Source organism: Molothrus aeneus, chromosome 5, assembly GCF_037042795.1.
Source record: "Molothrus aeneus isolate 106 chromosome 5, BPBGC_Maene_1.0, whole genome shotgun sequence".
Taxonomy (NCBI): domain Eukaryota; kingdom Metazoa; phylum Chordata; class Aves; order Passeriformes; family Icteridae; genus Molothrus; species Molothrus aeneus.
The window spans coordinates 9,187,702-9,206,835 of NC_089650.1; the positions used below are offsets into that span (position 1 = coordinate 9,187,702).

Sequence of the window (19,134 nt, forward strand, 5' to 3'; positions counted from 1 at the left end):
CCTTGATGCAGAGATTAACAGCCTTCTCTTGGACAATAACCTCTGAATTGCTTATAACAAGATAACAAGAAGTCACAAAATTGCAGTTCAGTTACTGCTGTTACCTAATATTTGTTCTTGTGGTCCTTTGACATCAGTGCATCTTGATTTGAAGAACTAGGTCTCAGGGTCAACTGATGAACTTAAAAAAACAATCATGTCTTATTTAACTTTCATTGAGTATGGCCATCATCAGAGGAGAGAACTATTATTAAAATCATATACAAACAGAGACAGTTTAACAGGTTTTGAATTATTTTATATAAACTGATGTTTGGCTAAAAGTAACTATTCAGTTTTTAAATATGATTTCTCCTGCCTATTTCACTATTAAGTGCATTGGTGTTAGGAGAACAATTTTGTAAATTTTAACCTGGAATTAATTTCTAATACTGGTGTAGAATCCAGTACAAAAGTTCAGTTGCATGTAATGATCTGGGGAAGCTAGTGGTGTGTATTACCTGGAATCAGGCTATATTATAATTTTCTGTATGTCCTTCTTGTGTAATATATGAACACTGGCTGAGCACCTCACTGAATAGCACTCAGTAGTAGCACAAACATTTCTTATGTGATTGATATCTACAGGAAAATGTGTGTATAATAAAACATCCTAATTTAATTATTGTATTTTTAATATCTAAGTAGAAAATCAAGTCTTAGTGAATGGTAAGAAACAGCTTTAGTTAGAAGTGTAGGTATCTGATGAATACAGTATTTTTAAGCTGAGGGATTTGTGATTAAGTTTGCTTAGCCCATGTTTGCTTATTTTGAACTTCAGTTTGTCATTTTTTATTTGTAGATATTATGCAGAGGTTGTCTTGCTGATAAATATATTAATGTGGCTACATATGTGTGGAGCTGTTGGCTTCAAATTCTCAGTTATTTCAGATAATGGTTGAATATAATGATTGGGGAGAAAACAGTATAAAATAATAAATAAAAAATTAATAAAATAATAATAAATAATAAGAGGAATAAAACAGTACTTCTTGTAGCATGTCTAAGGAGCTTTGGAAGGGAAGACATTTGTTTTAACAAATGTATATTGGCTTATTTTCTACAGAAAAGACTCAGACAGTTTTTGCTCTTCAGATATTTGCAGATAAGAGCAGGAATATCTCTTTCATGGGGATATCAAGAGAAGCCCATGATGTGCCTACTCTAGCACGGGTTTTGCTGCTTTTTTTTTTTTTTTTTTAATTAAGCAAAGTAGTTATGAATGCCTGTGTTTTCAGTAGGTGGAATTTAAGAGCCTTCCTGTAACTTCCTTTTTGCTTTCTGTAACTACATAAGTCATTGCCAAGAGGTAATACCTGCTTGGTAGCACTCTAAGATAAATTGAACCTCATAGTTCAGAAGTGGAAATATTCACATCCCATATCTTGTGAAGGTGATAAATATGAGTCATTCAGGTTGGATGTGTTGCTCATCTAATTGTGCCTGGTCTGTTTCAAAGGCTGAAAAAGAGGTAGTGCAGGAAGCTGTTCTGAAAGCAGTAGAGGAGGAGAGGAGAAATATGGAGAAGATTCATGCAGAAGAAAGAAAACTGTGGGAAGCAGAACGTGATAGTCATAAAGAGAAGATTGCCCAGGCTGTTTCAGAAGCCATGCAAGAGCAAAGAAAGCAGAATCAGGTTAGTATGTTTTACCCTTCCAAGCACCTGGTTTGTGTGGTTTTGGTTTTACTTTTGTATGTCTTCTGTTGTTGTTGTAGATTTTCCTGTGACATCTGTCACTTAGTTGATATTTGCAATGCACAGCAAGCAGTTTATCTTCACCTAGGCTGTGTGTATGGAGAGGCTGGCACATACAGAACAGAGCTCCTGTGACCTTTAAAGGTACATATATTACATATATTTAGATATAAACCATGCCTGGTTTTGTTCCTCTGACTTCAAAGGAGCCCAGGATGAGCAGATCAGAGAGTGGCATTTATGCTGTAAACGGTTCAGATGACTTCCATACCTGTGGGAGACTAAAGATGTTACATTTCTTCCTTATAGAACAGGTACAAAATAAAGAGGGAGTTATAAAAACGGGAAACATAAACCAGTAATGACCAGAAATGTTTCCAATCATTGGAGAGGTGCTTCTATAACAAAAAATGTATGTCACTTAACACAAATTGAGAGAGACATTCCCAACAGTGCCTTTAGTATTTCTACAAATTCAAATTAAAAGTGTTGAAGTTGCAAGTAAATTGCTCTTCTAAAAGTTGCATTTTGTGGTCTGTGATGCTGGAAATATTTGGAGGGACAGCCTGTGACTTCACTGATTTCTTGGTGGCATATTTGAATGTTATAGTCTTCAGAAATTTAAGGAGTATATATTTCATTGGTGTGTTGTAATTTGATATTGCTGTATTTTTTTTTATGTGCTGCATAAGAAAAAAAAAAGTAAGAATTTGAAGTAAAATAAAAGTACTCTTTGGAAACAGACATCATTTCCCTTTCCAGAGTTGAACAAAATTAGTAACAAAATTAATATGCCTAATCAGCTACAAAAAAAAGTTTTGATGCTATGCCATTATCATACTCTGCATTGCCTGAATTCCTAATGTAAATAGAATGATTTTATTTTTTATATCTTCTTTACTTCTTTCAAATGTAAAGTATCAAATGGTGAAACGTCACTTTTCAAGACTTCCAGCGGGCCTTCAGGCAGTCAAACTCTTCTTCAGAACAGAAGGATTAACAGCTGAGTTCAAAGCTGAATTCAAGCTGAGAACAATTGCTTGGGCTTTAGTTAGAAACAAATCATTCAGACTATCCAGAAGGAGAACTGGTGCCAGTGGTGTAGAGTCTGTCCCTGGAAAGGAGAGTGGTAAAGAGTTCATTTACTGGAGTAAAGACAGCAATGCTTGGTATTAAAAGAAATTGAATTAACAGTAGCTTGTGGAACATGAAGAGATTGGGAGGAGGAGGAGGACAATGGTAACGAAGTTTGGGAAGGGTTTTGATGGATGCTGCGGATTTGGGTGGAAGATTCTTGTGGCTGGGTGCTGGAGTTCAGCCAGGGTTCTGTGTTCCTGGATTTGGGGGCACTGGGTGTCCTGGGCGTGGGAGAGCTGTGGGCTGAGCTGGGCCAGTGGCTTGAGGCAGGTTTGCCTTCACTCTACAGGGTGCTGCAGACTCTCTCATGGTTGATCTTGCCTTTGAAGTTGTCACAAGACAGGATGACATTAGAAGAGTTTTATTTGGATGCATAAATTCTTTGATAAAGCCCTAAATCTGCTGCTGTGTCTGCATTTCCCTGAGGAAGCAATTCAGGCCTCTCCAAGGGACAGGTTTTTCCACTCAAACTTCTTTTTGATTAAATAATTCCTAGTGTGGAAGTACCTAGTGATGTATTTGTTGTGATGGTGAGCAGCACTGAGGTGTTGGAGGCCCTTGAGATTAATTCTGTTGTAAATATCCTTTAGTAGTATCATTAGTTAATTGCACTTATTTTAATACCAAACAGCTCTGACAACTTTAATTGTAACAGGAATAATCTCTCTTACCTGGTTATAACATGATTATTTCACCTTCATGTCTGGTTCATTTTTCAAACACCTGATCTATTTTTAATTAAGGAAAAATGCAGATTTTTCTTGAGATTTCCAAAGTTCTATCACATATATCTATGGTATAGATGAAGTTACACTCTTTATTCTCTAATTAATGAGTGCAAATTCCCTGGGGAGGATGGATTTTCATGGAGAAATTGGTTTCTTGGAGAAATTTTCCCTTCTTCCTATGCCAAGAACTTGCATATGTCCTTTAGGCCGTTGTCATTATAAGCATACACAAAGTACAGAAATTTTCTGTCAGCAAAAGAAGTCCTGCAGAGCTAATGTGCCAAATGATAACTTATATGTGGTGTCAGATACAGCTTTGGTTTGACAATGAAAAACACTTGGGCCTACAAGGCACTTAGTGTGTGGGCAGTAATTTTTTCTGTGTAGAGCCTTCCACGCAGACTTGTTTTTTATTTGTGTTTTATTTTCTGTAAGATTTGTCTTACAAAAGCTATAACTTCAGTCTTGACTCTCTTGTAGTTATTGTTTAGGCAATATATTAAGTCAGCTCTGTAGAGGCCAAAATGCAAACACAAGAGTCTAACATTTTAGACAATGAAATATAAAAAATCCTAGAATAAAATCTTATTTTGCTGTAAATTATTTTAAAGATATTTGTTTCATTGATGTGAACTAAAAAAGAAAATCAGCATAGTATTAAAGGGAAGGAGTTTTCCTTCACTGATGCATTAAATCTGTGAAATTGGAAGATCACAAAGGGTCAGTCTGGTCTTCTGCAAATAGGTGAGGAAGAATGGCTTACAGTCAAAGTGCCACAAGTAACTCTAGGAATAATAATTGGAAAAATTCAAAAACATTGAAAATGTTATTATTTTCTTCAAGATGCAAATCCATAGAGGAAAGAGCATTTTCATCTGCATGGTTTAGAAAAGATGTATTTTAAACACTGTAGCACCACTGTGTATCTGTAAAACATTTAGGTTATGAAGGTGAGGCAAAATAAATTTCCATGTAAAAGTGGAATGAATTTGTTGACTTCTCCTTTACCCTCTAGACCAGAGAAACATGATTAGGAGTTTTGATTTGTTGGTTTAAAAGAGTAATTTGCCATCCATTCATTTTCTTTATTAAAATAAAATATGTTGTTTTTTTCCACCAGTTTTTAAACACATGCATTAGAAGTTATATGACTATATATAAGAAAGCAAATGGAAAAACCATTAAAGTATGGGTTGTTTACACTTCATTGGTTAGGCAGTTTTAGCAGAAGAACAATAAAGGTTTGAAGATCACACTTGTGCTGAATTAGGCAGTGAAATTTTCCTTCATCACTTAAATTTTGTTTAAAAGAAGAAAAGATGAGTGTTTCCTTTGCAGGGATGATCCAGGTATTGTTTTAGACTTTTTTGGGGATGTTGTTCCAGAGTGGCCAGGAAGGAGACCCAGAGGGGATCCAAATCTGGACGGTTTATGCAGATGCCTTCTACTTGTGAGAAATTCATGCTTGACAAACCTTTGTCCTAAAAAAGATGTTTATCCTCAGTCCAATTGTTGTCAAGTCTGCAGATAAGGAAATACTACTTCAATTTAAAATTTATTATACTAATTTAACATTGCCAGAGAAAAATGGGGAGATTTAGGGACAGTTTAATAAATAAATCACATTTAATATCAAATATTTTGTTACCAAATATGAAACAGCCAGGTAAAGATAAACTTACAGTGAAAGTAGGAACTAAAACATACTGAGTTAATAGTTCAACTTGATGGAGCAACCTTGACATACCACCTTCTTTGCTTTGTCTTTAAGAAATTCAAGGATTACAGTAACACGAATATTGTTTTGGGTTTTTTTTAATGAAAACTTTTCATGAAAGCTTTGACTGTTCCAGTGACTTGGGGTCTTTACTTAGAGACATGGTATTTGTACTTAAAGGTATTATTTTTTGAAGCCTTACAACTATAAAGGGATAAATAAGATATTTTACATCACTAAGGAAATGGAAAAATGTTTTTAGAGCATGCTTTTGAGGTTGTGAAGTAGTAAAAGTCCAGATGACTTCCATTTTGGTTGAGACTGGCAGCATCTTCAGATTTTATAATTGTGTTTTTCAGGTGCTTCATTCTTTTATAAGAGTTTTTTGTGGTTTTTTGGTTGTTTGTTATTTTTTTTTACTTTAGAAGAGCATTCTCAGTTTGGGGGAAGAGCAGACTTGCATTTTAAATCAGGAAGAACAAGCTCTCCTAGAAAAGATCTAGTAGTCTTTTGATTAAAGATATTATTCATTTGCACAGGACCTCGTGATCCTCTTTCAACGCATTGAAAACTCATCATAGATTGGGAACTCATCTGTTTAACAGACTAGATGTAGCTTGGCATGTCTCCAGTATTTTCTTTTCTATTTTTCCTGGTGTTTTTTACAGTGGCATCTTCCCTGCAAGGGGAGTTTAATGTCTGGTAGTTGTCAGTGTTGAGAGTGGTGAAATTCCTCCACTAGAATTTTTTTTTTCTAGAACACCTATTTAAATAAAAGTGGTCTTCCTCTAGGTATGGAGAAAATGTAAGAGGTTGTTTGGCTGAGGGAGAAGCTTTCTACCCCAGAATCCAAAATTGCAGTGGAGCTCCTGGGGTACAACTCTAAACTGAAAAAAAAACAATGGACAATTCTCTCTATCCTTCTTTATACTTATTTTTACTCATTGAAAAAAACTGAGTCAAAAGTCAAAAAATTCTTTGGGGATATAGGATGGTGATATCCATACAATTCTGAATAAAGGCTGCTGTATGAAATTTATAATTAGTGGGGAAGGAAGAGTAGCTCCCATAGCTATAATGCACAGAGCTCTCTGCATGGCAGTTGTTATCATTTTACAGAGCCAAATAATCAGCTACACAAAGGAGGTGAAATCCATGGTGGTGTGGAAGAGAATTGACAAAAGAAACCGAAGAGAATTTATGCACCACTATTTTTGTTTTAAAATAAATTCATTAAAAGTAAAAGGAAAGCCAGCAGCTGCAGGATGAGCCCTGGAAATTTAAATCCATCTCATAGCTTGAAATAAATAATTCTGCTAAGGAATTTGAAACAAAGAATCACCTTTGTCATTTCCTGAAGGCTTAAATTTAAAATACTGTATATATTCTAGTGTAGTTTACCCTAATTCTCCAGGGAAAAAGAGCCTGAGTTCATCTCTGCCATAATCCACACAGCAGATCCATTAGAGAATCAAGTGCTCAAGTGTTCTGAAAGCTGAAAATATTTAGGAAAGAAAAGAAAAAAAAAAAAACCTTTAATTTATTAAAAGAACTAACATAAACTCTACTTCCTCTTGGACATGAGGAAAAGCAGTAAGGCAAAATTATCTTACCAATGGGAAAGTATTTCAGGAAAACTGAGGCTGTGGTGTCTCATTCAGCCAAGCCACAACTGAGATATACTGAGATATACAAAGAAAAAATATTTTTGCAAGAGAAGCTAACTGAAACACTTACCAAAAAATAAAAGAAAAAAAGGAACTTTTCAGTGGTCTTTGCTGAGTAAGTCTTTAAGAATTAAAGACAATTGAGTATGTTCACATTTCTGAAGGTTCATGTTGTGGTGTTCTTTGCAGAGTAATAAATTTGTAATCTATGGTCTTAGAAAGCATTAATGCAATTTTACTGGCAAACATCTAGATAGTTGAAAAAGAATTTTTTATTATTTATATGGTTTTTAATGAATTTCCGTGGATTTATGAATATCAGCATATGCCATTGCTTAGATAAAACCTTCTATATTATCAAAACTTTTTTGGTTCTCATCGACTTGAGGGAGTGCTTTTGCTGGTAGTTTGGCAAGCCTGAAGGAATTTGGTATTGAAATTCTCAAGGATTTCCATACCCAGTGATGTGTAAGGGAACAAAAGATATGTAAATAAAAACATGGAGCTGTTGCCTTTGTTCCCAAGGATGTGGCTTTTATTTCTTTTCTACAAGTGCTAAAATAGCTGTTAAATTCTTGTTGAAAATTACTGTTTGTCTAAATATTTTTCCCCACTGGCCTGCATTTGAAAAAGTTGTAAGGACTAAGAAGGAAAAAAGGTTTTCTAAAAGGTTATTTCCCACTGTAGCTTTCAGTCAGATTTATTAGCTATTGAATGGCTTTTTCTTAGCCCTGTAATCTGTAAAAAAACAATTCACTTTTTCTCATGCATCACATGAGTAGGTATTGAAGGAATTTTTTGGTGGACATTATAAGGGGAAAAGAGGAAATATATGGGGATTATACATCTGTCTTGTCTTTTCATTGTCCAATAAATTTGTTCTGTGCAAGATTGCCTCTTGTTCATATCAAATTTGGAAGCCTAACTGACTTTTTCCTCCATGGCCCCTTTGTGAGCTATTTCTGTACACAATGAAAACCCTGATAAATCTCTGTGATGTCTCTTTATAAATGCACCACTATCACTCTAAGGTTTCTTAGTCTTTCTTTTTTCCTTTCCCACTTCCAAAATAATTTTTGCATCTTCAAGAACAACCCTGTTGCTTGTTGCTCTGAACTGAATCATGGTTTTGTTTCAGATCTAATTGTAAATATAATTTTTTTGTTTACAACATGTATTTGGCATCTTATCTGTAAGAAATAAAATATCATATCTAAAAAGAAAGATACGATCTTCAAACAAGATTCAATATTCAAAGCTCCCACTTTTCCTTTATTTTTATTAATGCATTTTTTCCTCTCCTTTGTAAATACTGCTATAATTACTGTTGCAAGTTTCCAGCCCTTTACTCCATCACACTTTCTCTGTTAAACAGGCTATAAACTGCTTTTTGCCTCTGTTTCAGGTTTGCTGTTGTTTCTTTTTCCTGTTTCTTAATCACTCTGTTTATAGTGTTTGTTACCAGAAGATCAACTTTTACCTATATTGGCATTGCTTGCCCTTCTTTTATGATTTTTTTTTTTTTACTAGGGAGGATTTTAACATGATGCAATGATAATTTAACTTCCTTGAAGTTTAATTTCTTTATCCTCAAAGCTCTTTGTTTAGTGTTTATGATATACAGAGCTTTGTGTGCATTATCAGTTAAGAGAATACAAACTATTACGTTTATCAACTCTCTTTGTCCACTTGTTATTTTCTTCATCTTTTACAAGGGTTGCAGAGTCCTGTGGAGGAGTCTGAATTTGAAATATTCCCTCTATTGTGTTTCTGAAGCACTTAGCAAAGTGGCATATTTTTAAATATAATTTCAGAAATAACTTTTTACGACTCCATAGGATTTTGATTGGTTCAGTGCTAATTTTTGGAAGATAAAATGGTTTTTCAGTAGCAGGCCTGGACTGTGGTAACACTGCTCTTTATGTTCAGCATTTTGTGGACTCATACAAGAAGTTGTTGGTGTTTTTTCCTCTATTTCCCAATTCCTAACTGAATAGTCAATTGATAACATGGTATCACACAATGTGCTGGAGAGGAACTTGCTCTTCAAAGGGCCTCTTTTCCTCTTCCTCTTGCCTTTATTGTTCAGCTTCCAGTGGGAGTGTGTGCTTATATTTCTCTCAAGAATGCAGCAAACCACTATTTTCAGTTTTACATTTTTGTTTTTCCACCATCTTGCAGAAACTTTAGTATAGCCAGTGTTTGCAGAGACACATTAGAAGAAAATTCTGTGTAATCTTGAATGTGTGAGGAAGGACACAGCTCAGTAGGGCTGAGTGGAAAGAGATCCCTGCCATTAGATGAGTTTATTTTTAATATGCTAGCAAAGTCTGGAAAAGGAATAGTTCACAGCATACAGACCTTAACCATGTCTGAGTTCAGAAGTAGATTGTAGTAGTTTGTAACCACAGACATTATAATTTGAGGGTTACTATTTTCTGAAAAACCACTAACATTGCAGTCTGTGGTTGCATTTCCTAGATAAAGTTTAGTGCTGCCACCTGATCCTTGTGTGGAAACAAAAGAATTTTCCTATAAAATTGCAAAGCAACATATGGCTTGTTTTATTTTTTAAATACTGTCTGGAGTTCTCTGGTGTATCAAGTACACTGCTTTTTCTTTCTGTCTTCATACAGATTTATATGTTGTGATTGTGTGGTTGTCATTTCTAATACAGGGTTGACTGTGATTTGTCAATTGAGTATTTGAATATCAGTATTTTATTTTTGATTAGGTATTCTTAATCTTCTAACTGGTGTCATGTCAAGCACATGTGCAGTGAGTCATGCAACGAAGACAACTTTGTGACTCTAATTTGGTACTCCAGCCACTGATCAAATATGTAAAAAATAAAGGGAGGAGAGAGAGAAATTGCACCTCAAGTGCCATTTTATGGAGTGTTCTTCCTTACCTTCTTACAGGAAACTGGGTTTTTCCATTTTCTTGAGTCTATTAAAACAGCACTAAGAGGCTCAGATACCACTCTACCCTTTCTAGTTAAAGAATAAATAAGGGACAATTTTTACCTTTGCAACCAAAATCTAAGTTAGGCTAGAATCTAAAGGTAGATATAGCATTAGAGGAAAGAGCAAAGAGATGAGGGAAAGGTAGACACATGCTGAGAGAATGTACCTGCTGCTAAGGCTTTGTTCAACAGTAATAGGTAATAGCTGAATTTAAATACCTTTATATTAGTTGATAATTTACTCTAATGACAGAAATAGCGCAAAGACAGGCAGTGACTGAGTACCTAGAGGAGAGAACTTAGTGGAAGGTCATATCAAAGAAGTGAGGATTCTTGTCACAGAAGGAAAAACTAATATAAATGATGAGATCAAAAGGAAACTACTGAGTTGACTAGGGAACTGTTGTGCAGTGTTTGCTCTTTGAAGACTTCTGAACTGAGTGAAAGGGATAAAAGAGTTTTCTTTCCATTTATTGATATCACAGCAAAGCTGTCTTTTGGAGTGTCATTGTTTCACAGGACTCTAAGTTTGACCATTTTGAACTGCAGGCATGGGACAGTGCAAACCACATCAGCCAGTTCAGGAGCATGGTCAGAGGTTGTAGGGTTATATTTTTTAAGACATAACCTGTGCAAAAAGCTGTGTGTTTTATGGAACTGTTTGATTTCTCTTGAATCCAGTCAGCAGGGTAACATTTCAGCTCAGATGAGAAACAGCTATTGGGATCTCAGAGAAAACAGATCTGTATGATTCATCCTGTGAATAATCACAGAAAAACCCCAACAAATCAAAAGTGTTGTGGACAGCTGCCAGCAGTCTGGTAAATCCAAACGTTGGGATGAAGCCCACTAAAGCAGGAGTCTTGTTGTGCAGTCACATGAGATTGGCCTGTCTGGTGGCCACAGGACCTCTCTGGTGACAGTAAGTGTTGAGGTGACTTTAAGGTGGTAACAGGAGGTGATCAGTGTCTGAAACACTGAGAGAATTGTTTATAAATTGGGAAGATACATCAGCACTTAATTTGGATAACTAGAATGTGGCGGATGAATCACAGAATCACTTAGGTTGGAAAAGACCCTTAAGATCATTGAGTCCCTCTATTAACCTCACTGCCAAGGCCACCACTAACTCATGTCCCCAAGTGCCACACCTACACATTTTTTAAATTCTTCCAGGGATGGTGATTTAACCACAGCCCTGGGGACTTGTGCCAATTCCAGGGGAAATGAAAAAGAATTCTTTCCAATTTTACTTTTACTGTTTTAATGTCAGTGTAATGAACTAGTGTTCCATAAGGGTATTGCTAGTGGTTTCTGTTTTCTTGCATTTTATTAATAGACTTGTAGAATTTAATTGTGTTTTTATTTGGACTTTATAGTCCAAATACTTTTTTGGATTATGTAGTGTTTCAAGTATTGTATTAAGGATACTTAACATCAATTGATTGTAAGTATTTTATGGGTGTAAAATTTTCTAGATATTAAGATATAGCACTTTATCAATTCTGTAATTTGTTTTGAAGAGTTTAATGGGATAGATTATGGGATTTTTTTTTTCATTCTAACACAAGACAGTATTTTGGGACCTTTTGACAAATTAAACTGGCATGAGACTATAATTATAAGGACAGCATATTTCTGTAATATGTAATTTTCTGCTACTTTTTCTGTTAGTCTTGCCAGAGTTCTGTAGTGAAAGAAACCTTTTTCTTGGGATTTTTCTCTGGTAAACTGAATTAAAAAAGAAAAAATCATAATCACTTTTCACAACTGATTTTCATGTGTACTGCATTCCAGAACAGTGGGGACTACAAAGTTACACATTTTAAATTTGGGATTTTAGACATTTTCTGTTATAAAAATAGCAAAAGTGTAGTTTTGCAGAAACTATTCCATTTTGGCTGAAATAGAGCAAACAACTAAAGGTAAGAAATAGAGCCTTCTTTTTCAGTTGAATAACTTCCACTGAAAGGACTTTAAAAAAAATTAGTTTGATCCAATTTGGTGAATTATTAATTTTGTACACTAATAGCAGATTGTGAAATATACAGATGAATTATGCAACTTCACAAATATCTTGTATTTCCAAAACCTTAGAAGTCCACCTGTCCTCCAGCCAACCTTCCCCACTCCCCCAAATCCAAGTTGTAAATATGTATCATAAAATGTCTGTATTGCTCTGCAGTCAAGCAAGCCTGTAAACAAATCTGTGGGTAGTGCAGTGTTATGTCTAACCAGTGAAGAGTAATAAGGGATCCATTTATATTTACCTTTGATTTTCTAAAAGTTTTGATTTAAAAATTAAAAAAAAAATCATAAATCATGCATGTGAATAAATACACTAGAAGTCATGTTGTGTTCCTGTTTGAACCACTGAGGTTTTTTTTCCATTTTCTGCGTAATTCTTCAGGTGCACCACTAGTGCTTCTGTTTCTTCCAATTTGGAATGTCTAGAACAAATATATAGGAATTGCCAATTTTTCTCTGATTTCTGAAGCACTCTCCATCTTCCTCTTGATCTCCCTGAAAAATCATTTAAGATCATGTGATTGCTTTTACTGAGTGCTTTTTTTGCTTTCTGAAAATGTTGCATTTTCAGGATTTAAAGGAAGCTGAGTCTTGTCATTTTGTTCTCCTGAATCATGGAAACAGAACACTTAGATTAATAATGTCACTGCCTATTCCATGAGTGGCCTTGGGAAGCTGGGACTTCAGTTTTGGGACAGTTTTGTGACTTTAGCCCAGAAATTTGTTTCCTTAACCAAATACTGCAGGTGATAGAGGGATGTTTTAAGAAGTGGTTCTTGGCTTTCTCTGCTGTAATGCATTTGATGTAGAGTAATGCTAATTTAGGGGGTGGGGTTTGGGTATCTTTTGCTGCTCTTTACTGCTGTGTACAGAATGTCCCTGGCAATTCCCAAAGTTTGGAAGCAAATTAACGATTTTGGCAAGTTTTTGTATAAGTTTACACAAAGCTTTGATAATTAGAAACTGAGGTTGGTGTTGTGGCAATGGCTCAAAACTGCATCAGGGGAGGTTCAGACTGGACATTGTGAAGCTCTCCTTTAGGAGAGGGTGGTCTCCTCACTGGGAGAGGCTTCCAGAAAGCTGGTCATGGCCTAAGACTGTCAGTGTTTCAGAGGCTTGTGAGAATCCCTTAATAATTTAATTCCTGGGCAGCCCTGAAGGGCCCAGGCAGCTGGAGCAGATGATCTTGTAGGTCTCTTCCAGCTGAAGTTGTCTGGCCTGATAACAGCAACTGGTAAATCCCTGCCATCCCTGCTCCTGATGGAAGGTAAAACCTGAATTATTTTCTGCTCTCAGGGAACATTGTATTTCTATTAATGTAGCTTTAAAGTGATTATTTCGCTCTTTTTTTTTCTCTCTCTCTTATTTACCCTTTAGTACTAAATTTATTGATTTTTATAAAGCTACTGCATACATTTAGGATAACTATAACTGGGAAAAGAGTGGCAATAAGAGGCAATAAATATTAGCAGGAGCAAATGGGATGACCTTTTATCACATTTGTGACTTTTTTTTTTTTTCATGTAAACTTACATGCTTTTCTTTTGGAAAGGAAATTGTCAAGGAAGCATTAATGGAGGAGCAGAAACGAAGTGAAAAAGCAATTGAAGAAGCAGTGAAAAGGACAACAGAGGAACTGATGGAATATATGAAAGAGCAGAAGAGGGTGAGTTACCAGTGGATAATGGGTTTCATCATGAACTGAGAAATTGATAAAGTTTGCTAAACCTCAGACCTCTCTTAAAATTCACAGGAAAACAGAATCAGGAGTTAGGTCTTCAAATCTTTCACTCATTTTTTCAAACAATTTGTTATTATGATACCTTTCTTCCTGTATATTTGCAGACTTTTAAGTCCATTACAAGCTGAAAAGCAGACAGTAATGGTTCAGTTAAAATTTATAGCATTTCTTATTACATAAAGTAACATAAAGATGGGGCATAAATGCTCTCTATCACGTTTAAATTGTGATCTGAGCTCAGATCATAGAAAACATTTCAGTACAAATAACAGGTGCTATTTTATGTTCACAAATGAACTTTATTGTGCAGTTTTTATGCACACAAAGGCCATTAATTTTTTCCTCTCTACTCATATTATCTGAGAACCTGAAGATGTACTGGTATTCTATTAAGTGTGATTTATAGTCAGTGCATTGGTCTTGTTATGAAATGTTGCCATGTTCTGAAAGTTGTTTTCAGATCTTCTATTCATGCTATATCCTGGCAGTTTAATGCTTGTGTATAAACAGTAAAATGTAGCTCAAGAGACTTTGATTTGCTTTCAGTAGGAGGAGAAAAAAATAACACGCTTCTCCCCTTTGAAGCTCTTTATGAAAACATAAGCAAAAAATAATTTTTAAAAACCTCTTTCATATGGCAGTAGCAGCCTGAGATCAAAATTCAGTATTCTCAATAAACAAAATCACTCAGCTTGAATCTAATGGGGAATGTTGTCCTGAGATAGAAGTAGAAATAATGAGTTTGGCCTCTGCTTCTGTATTCTCTGCTTTTATATGTTTAATAATACTATGGGAAATAGGATTTACCTTCAGAAGTTTCACTCTGCTACTAGTTAGGATTGCAGCTGGGTGAGTTCCTTCCATTATGCTGTGTATGGAGACATTTCCTTTTAGCAGGATTTGTTTTATTTGGAAAGACAATTTAAACAGAATCCAGTGCAAAACATGATCATAAGGATGTTTGAGCATATCTGAAGTCAGTTGTTTATGAAGTATAAGCTGTGGGGAAGGTGAAAGTAGCTCTGCTATTAAAATAACTTATCATAACTTATCATAAGTGTCATAAATGAATGGGTCAGTAAGGCCTCCAGTGCAGATATATATGAAAATATCACCTTCAAAGAAACAAAATCTTTGATTTATCTGGTAGGAGCATAAATTCCTTTCATTTCATAGAGCATATTCAAATTTTTCAGCCAACCTTTTTTTTTTTTGATCAGTTGATACATACCCATTAATTTAAAAAAAAAATCATACATAAGGAGAACTAGATATTTCTGGCATAAGATTTATAAAGACTGCCTGTACTCAGGTTGGAAGTGAAAGACTTGTTTAACTCCAAATCATGTAGCATAATAGCTTTTATATAATTGCATAAGAGACAGAGGAAATGGTCAAAACTCATACCTGTAAGAGTATAAATATACTTTATGGACTGTGCTAAGTAGCAGCTTATGTAAGGAATTCCTAAAAAGAACTCAAGTAAATTGCCTTGTCTAGGATTTGGAGAGTTTTTTGGGGTTTTTTAGATTGACAGGGCATCCCAGGTACCAACTTGCATCTGTGTCGTGATTGTTTTGAAAATCTGTTTGACAATCTGTAGAACCCTTCAAACCATGGGCACAGCAGTATTTGTAGTTGGTTAGCAGGGGATTATTTGAATTAGTAAAAAGTTGCTTAACAAAAAGCAACAATAGCATCATGCTGACAAGAACAAATGTAACTTCTTCTGTATTGAAGGCAAAAAAGTCACCAAAACTAGGGGAGAATTTTTTAGCATGTCTTTCCACCTTCAAAAAAAGAACACTAAAGCTAAAATAAAGAGAGAAAAAAAAAGAAAAAAAATCCTGATTGAAACAGGTATTTTCATACAATAAAGGAAGATGTGGCATGCATTGTAATTGTGCCATATGAACCCAGGTTTTTACAGATACATAGCACTATGTTGGCAGCAGTTCTAATTATATACTGCAGCATTAGTTTTATTTTCTCTGTTCTATAATAAATGAAGATTCTTATAGTAGAAAAATGTTGGTTTTTTTTTTTTTTAATGTTTCCACAGCTAACACCTTAGGAATGTGGATATCTGAGATGTGAAGGAAATGTCAATCAGGAACTTAACTCTTTGTTATATCATGATTATGTCATAGCCACCACCATTCCAAAGCAGGCATCAAAACTGAGCTGGAGTCAGGCTGTCCTGTCTGTTCAGAGACATTTTTCATAGCTATCGAACTTGTAGAGATTTATTTGAATATTTGTAACACCTTGAAGAATCTGTCTGAATCAAATTCAAATGCACATTAGCCAGAATTTTTTTCCCTAGCAAAGGTCCATCCACACTATGTCCAAAAAGTTAGCTTTATAAATTGCCTGAAGGTATATTTGAATGTGTAGTCTTGCTTTGCCTTCATCTGCAATAAATATCAGGAAGGCAAAACAATGTTTCAACTTATTGCTGGTGGAGTGGACAATGAGGGGACAGAGGTGAAGGGTAGCACACAGATAGAAAGGCACTTGGCTTGGTTTGGAAAGACAGGTGTCTGCCAAGGAAGGCAGCAGCCTCCCCTGAAATGGAAAATGTAAACCCTCTCCCTCCAAATTGTTATAAATTTTAAATTAAGGGGCTCTCAGGCAAAAAATATGGGAGCAGGAATAACATTTCTTTATTAGGGAAGAAAATAAAAAAATAAAATAAACAATGCAGTAATACAAAACAACACTGACAGAGTCAGAACCCAGCCTGACACCCTGTTGGTCAGGGTGTTGGCAGCAGTCCAATTGGAAATGTGGCTGCAGCCCTCCTGGAGTGTCAGGTGTGGTTCTGTTGGAGCAGGGGGTCCTGTAGAAGGGTGGAGTCTTCCTCTGAAGACCCAGTGGAAGAGGCAGCTGTTCCTCTGGGAAATCCAGTGGAGGAACAGTGCTGGTGTTGCAGAATCTCCAGATTATATCCAGGTAGGAATGCTCGGCTCCTCCCTCTGGGCGGAGCATCTCCCAGTGGGATGCTGTAGTTCTTATCAGCCATGCAGTGACATTCAATAGCTGTTATCAGCAGGTGTCTCCCCAGAGGAAGGAGTGGTTGTGGAAGAGATAAAGAAAAAACTGCCCAATTAACAGAGGACAGCTGCCATACAGATGGCAAATAGAATACAATTTGCTTGGCAATCCAGGACAGCACTGAAGTGGGGCTAAGTGGCAAGCTACTGCTTGCACTTCTGTCATACAAATAAATGTTATTTTTGGTTTGGATTCAATGCATATCATGTGCTATAGAGCTCTGTCTGAAATGCAGATGTAGAGGGAAGCAAAATCTTTCAATTTGGTTAGAATTGAGTAAAGAAGCACTTGTCTTTGAGTGTCCAAAGTCCATCTGTTTTGATGTAAACTCAAGATTCACTGACCTATTTATCAGTATTGTCTTTTGTTGCCTCATGTTCACCATGCTGTAAGCTCTGGCTCTGCATTGTGGTTTCTGATCACCTGAGTGCTCTGGAAGCACCCAGCCCTGTGAGGAACCCCAGCATATTAATTGCCCCAAGATGCACTAATTGCCACATTCCAGCCCCTCAGGCTGTGCCTTAGTGAGTGCAGGAAGTGTTTGCCAGCTTTTTGCATTAATTGTTAACTATTAATCCTTAAAAAAAACCCAGAGCTGAACTACCTCATATAAGGAAATACCTCCACAAGCGTTCAGTATAAAAACAAACACTAGTATTTTTAAAGGATTAATAGTTTTATTTTGCTGAAACATCTTGCTGATATGGTGGGATATATGTACATGTCTGTACATAGGCTCTCATGTGTAGGTGTGTACATCCAAGCTTGTGTTTGTTACCTGGGCATCACAGCAAGGAGTAGAGCCTAATGTCCTGTAAATTCTGGTTTAGGAGTAGAGCTCCCAAACCCTGATCCCTGGGCTGCACAGCAGAAGCATAGCAGTGCCCTTCCCTGACCTGTACAACTGCATTGCTTCTGTAATATTTTTGGTTAAAATCTGATTAATGTTTACATGCTCCTCTGTTAGGAGTAAAAAGATAGGCTGGGCCTATCCCTGCTCCACTTTTTATGGAGTTCACGTGGGGCTTTGGCCCATTTGCTAAAACAGTTTGCTTCAGTTGGCTGATGCTGAAGTAAGTGGATATAAACAAAGCTTTTTCTCAATTTGCAATTTGTAAGAGCTCCAAGGAACTTTCACATTTGTTGTTTGCGGTTCCAAGGTCGACTGAAATTTTGGAGGTGTGCTGCAAGCATATGTGAGCAAAGGAGAAGTGTGATAATTGCTTGTGTAAAGGGGGCCCAGATCACAGCTTTTCCCTCATCCTCTGGTTGCACTTTGTCTCCTCTCCCTGGTCCAGGATGTGAAGGAGGTGCTGTCTGCACCTGATGGCCCAGGGAGATGGAGAGTGAAAGACAAGAATTGCTCTAAGGTAGTAAGGTGAATTTTGAGAATCCACTGGTCTGAGAGAAGCAGAGCCAGCTGACTTAAGAGAGTAATGCTTCATCTCTGAACTGAAAATAAGCTTGAAAATAAATAGTAAAATAGCAGCTAAGCAAAATCTGAATAGAATAATATCAGTATTGCAATGTATTAATCTCCTTGCTTCTTAATCTTATTTTGAGGCTGTGTGCTGGCCTTTTCTTTGCATTCATACTGTGAACCTACAGATGTTGTGCAGTTCTCTGTAACTCCTGCTGTTTTATGAAGACAATTCCTGAAATATATTTACATTTTATATGACTGGCTGAGACTACTTTTACTACTTTTTAAATCAATTTGCAGATAGGAGGTAAAAGACACAAACAAACTTTATACTTTTTTTAATAACTGAATGAAAATATTGAAAGCTATGTAATACTGACTTAAGCAAATATTTCTGTTTGTCAGGGGACATCTATACAGACCAGAATGTCACCCAGAGAATTCTGGTAGAGCTTTATATTTCCAGGTGTCTCATAAAAATTCTGATGATCAAGGCAATTGATTGGTCACTACTGTACTTCAAACTAAGATTGTGTATCCAATTATTTGTTGTTAGAAAGGTCAAGAAATTCTGTGCTCTGCTTCTTATTTTTTCATACTTGGACAGTGTTCTGACTTCTTGAACATAATCTGCAAATGTTAAAAACTTTCAACAAAACTCTTTGTTTAAAACTAAGCCTTGTTAATTCTAAAATCACACAAATGTTAGGAAGTCTTGTAGAATAGAGGTTTAAAAAAGTATTCTGTTATAATATTCAGGTATTTTGCCTGTGGTGCAGGTTGCAAGTTGTTTATAAATGTCATAGTTCAGTAATTGACTGCCTATTCACTCCAATTGATTGCTTAAAATATTAATTCAATATGTTTTATTTATTTATTATGTATTTATAGCAGACCAAAAAAGTGATCTAGCGTTATTGTGCCTAATTAATTTTT

The 19,134-nt window shown here is 35.9% G+C and overlaps 1 protein-coding gene across 2 annotated transcripts in view; it reads left to right on the forward strand.

Moving 5' to 3' along the window:
- The window catches only part of CCDC91 (coiled-coil domain containing 91), a 114,595-nt gene that overhangs the window by 75,230 nt on the left and 20,231 nt on the right, over nt 1-19,134 (forward strand). For both annotated transcript variants that reach the window (XM_066549871.1, XM_066549872.1), the window contains exons 11-12: nt 1,499-1,675; nt 13,530-13,643. In XM_066549871.1, the coding sequence (XP_066405968.1) occupies nt 1,499-1,675; nt 13,530-13,643 (291 nt within the window). The remainder of the gene's footprint in view (nt 1-1,498; nt 1,676-13,529; nt 13,644-19,134) is intronic.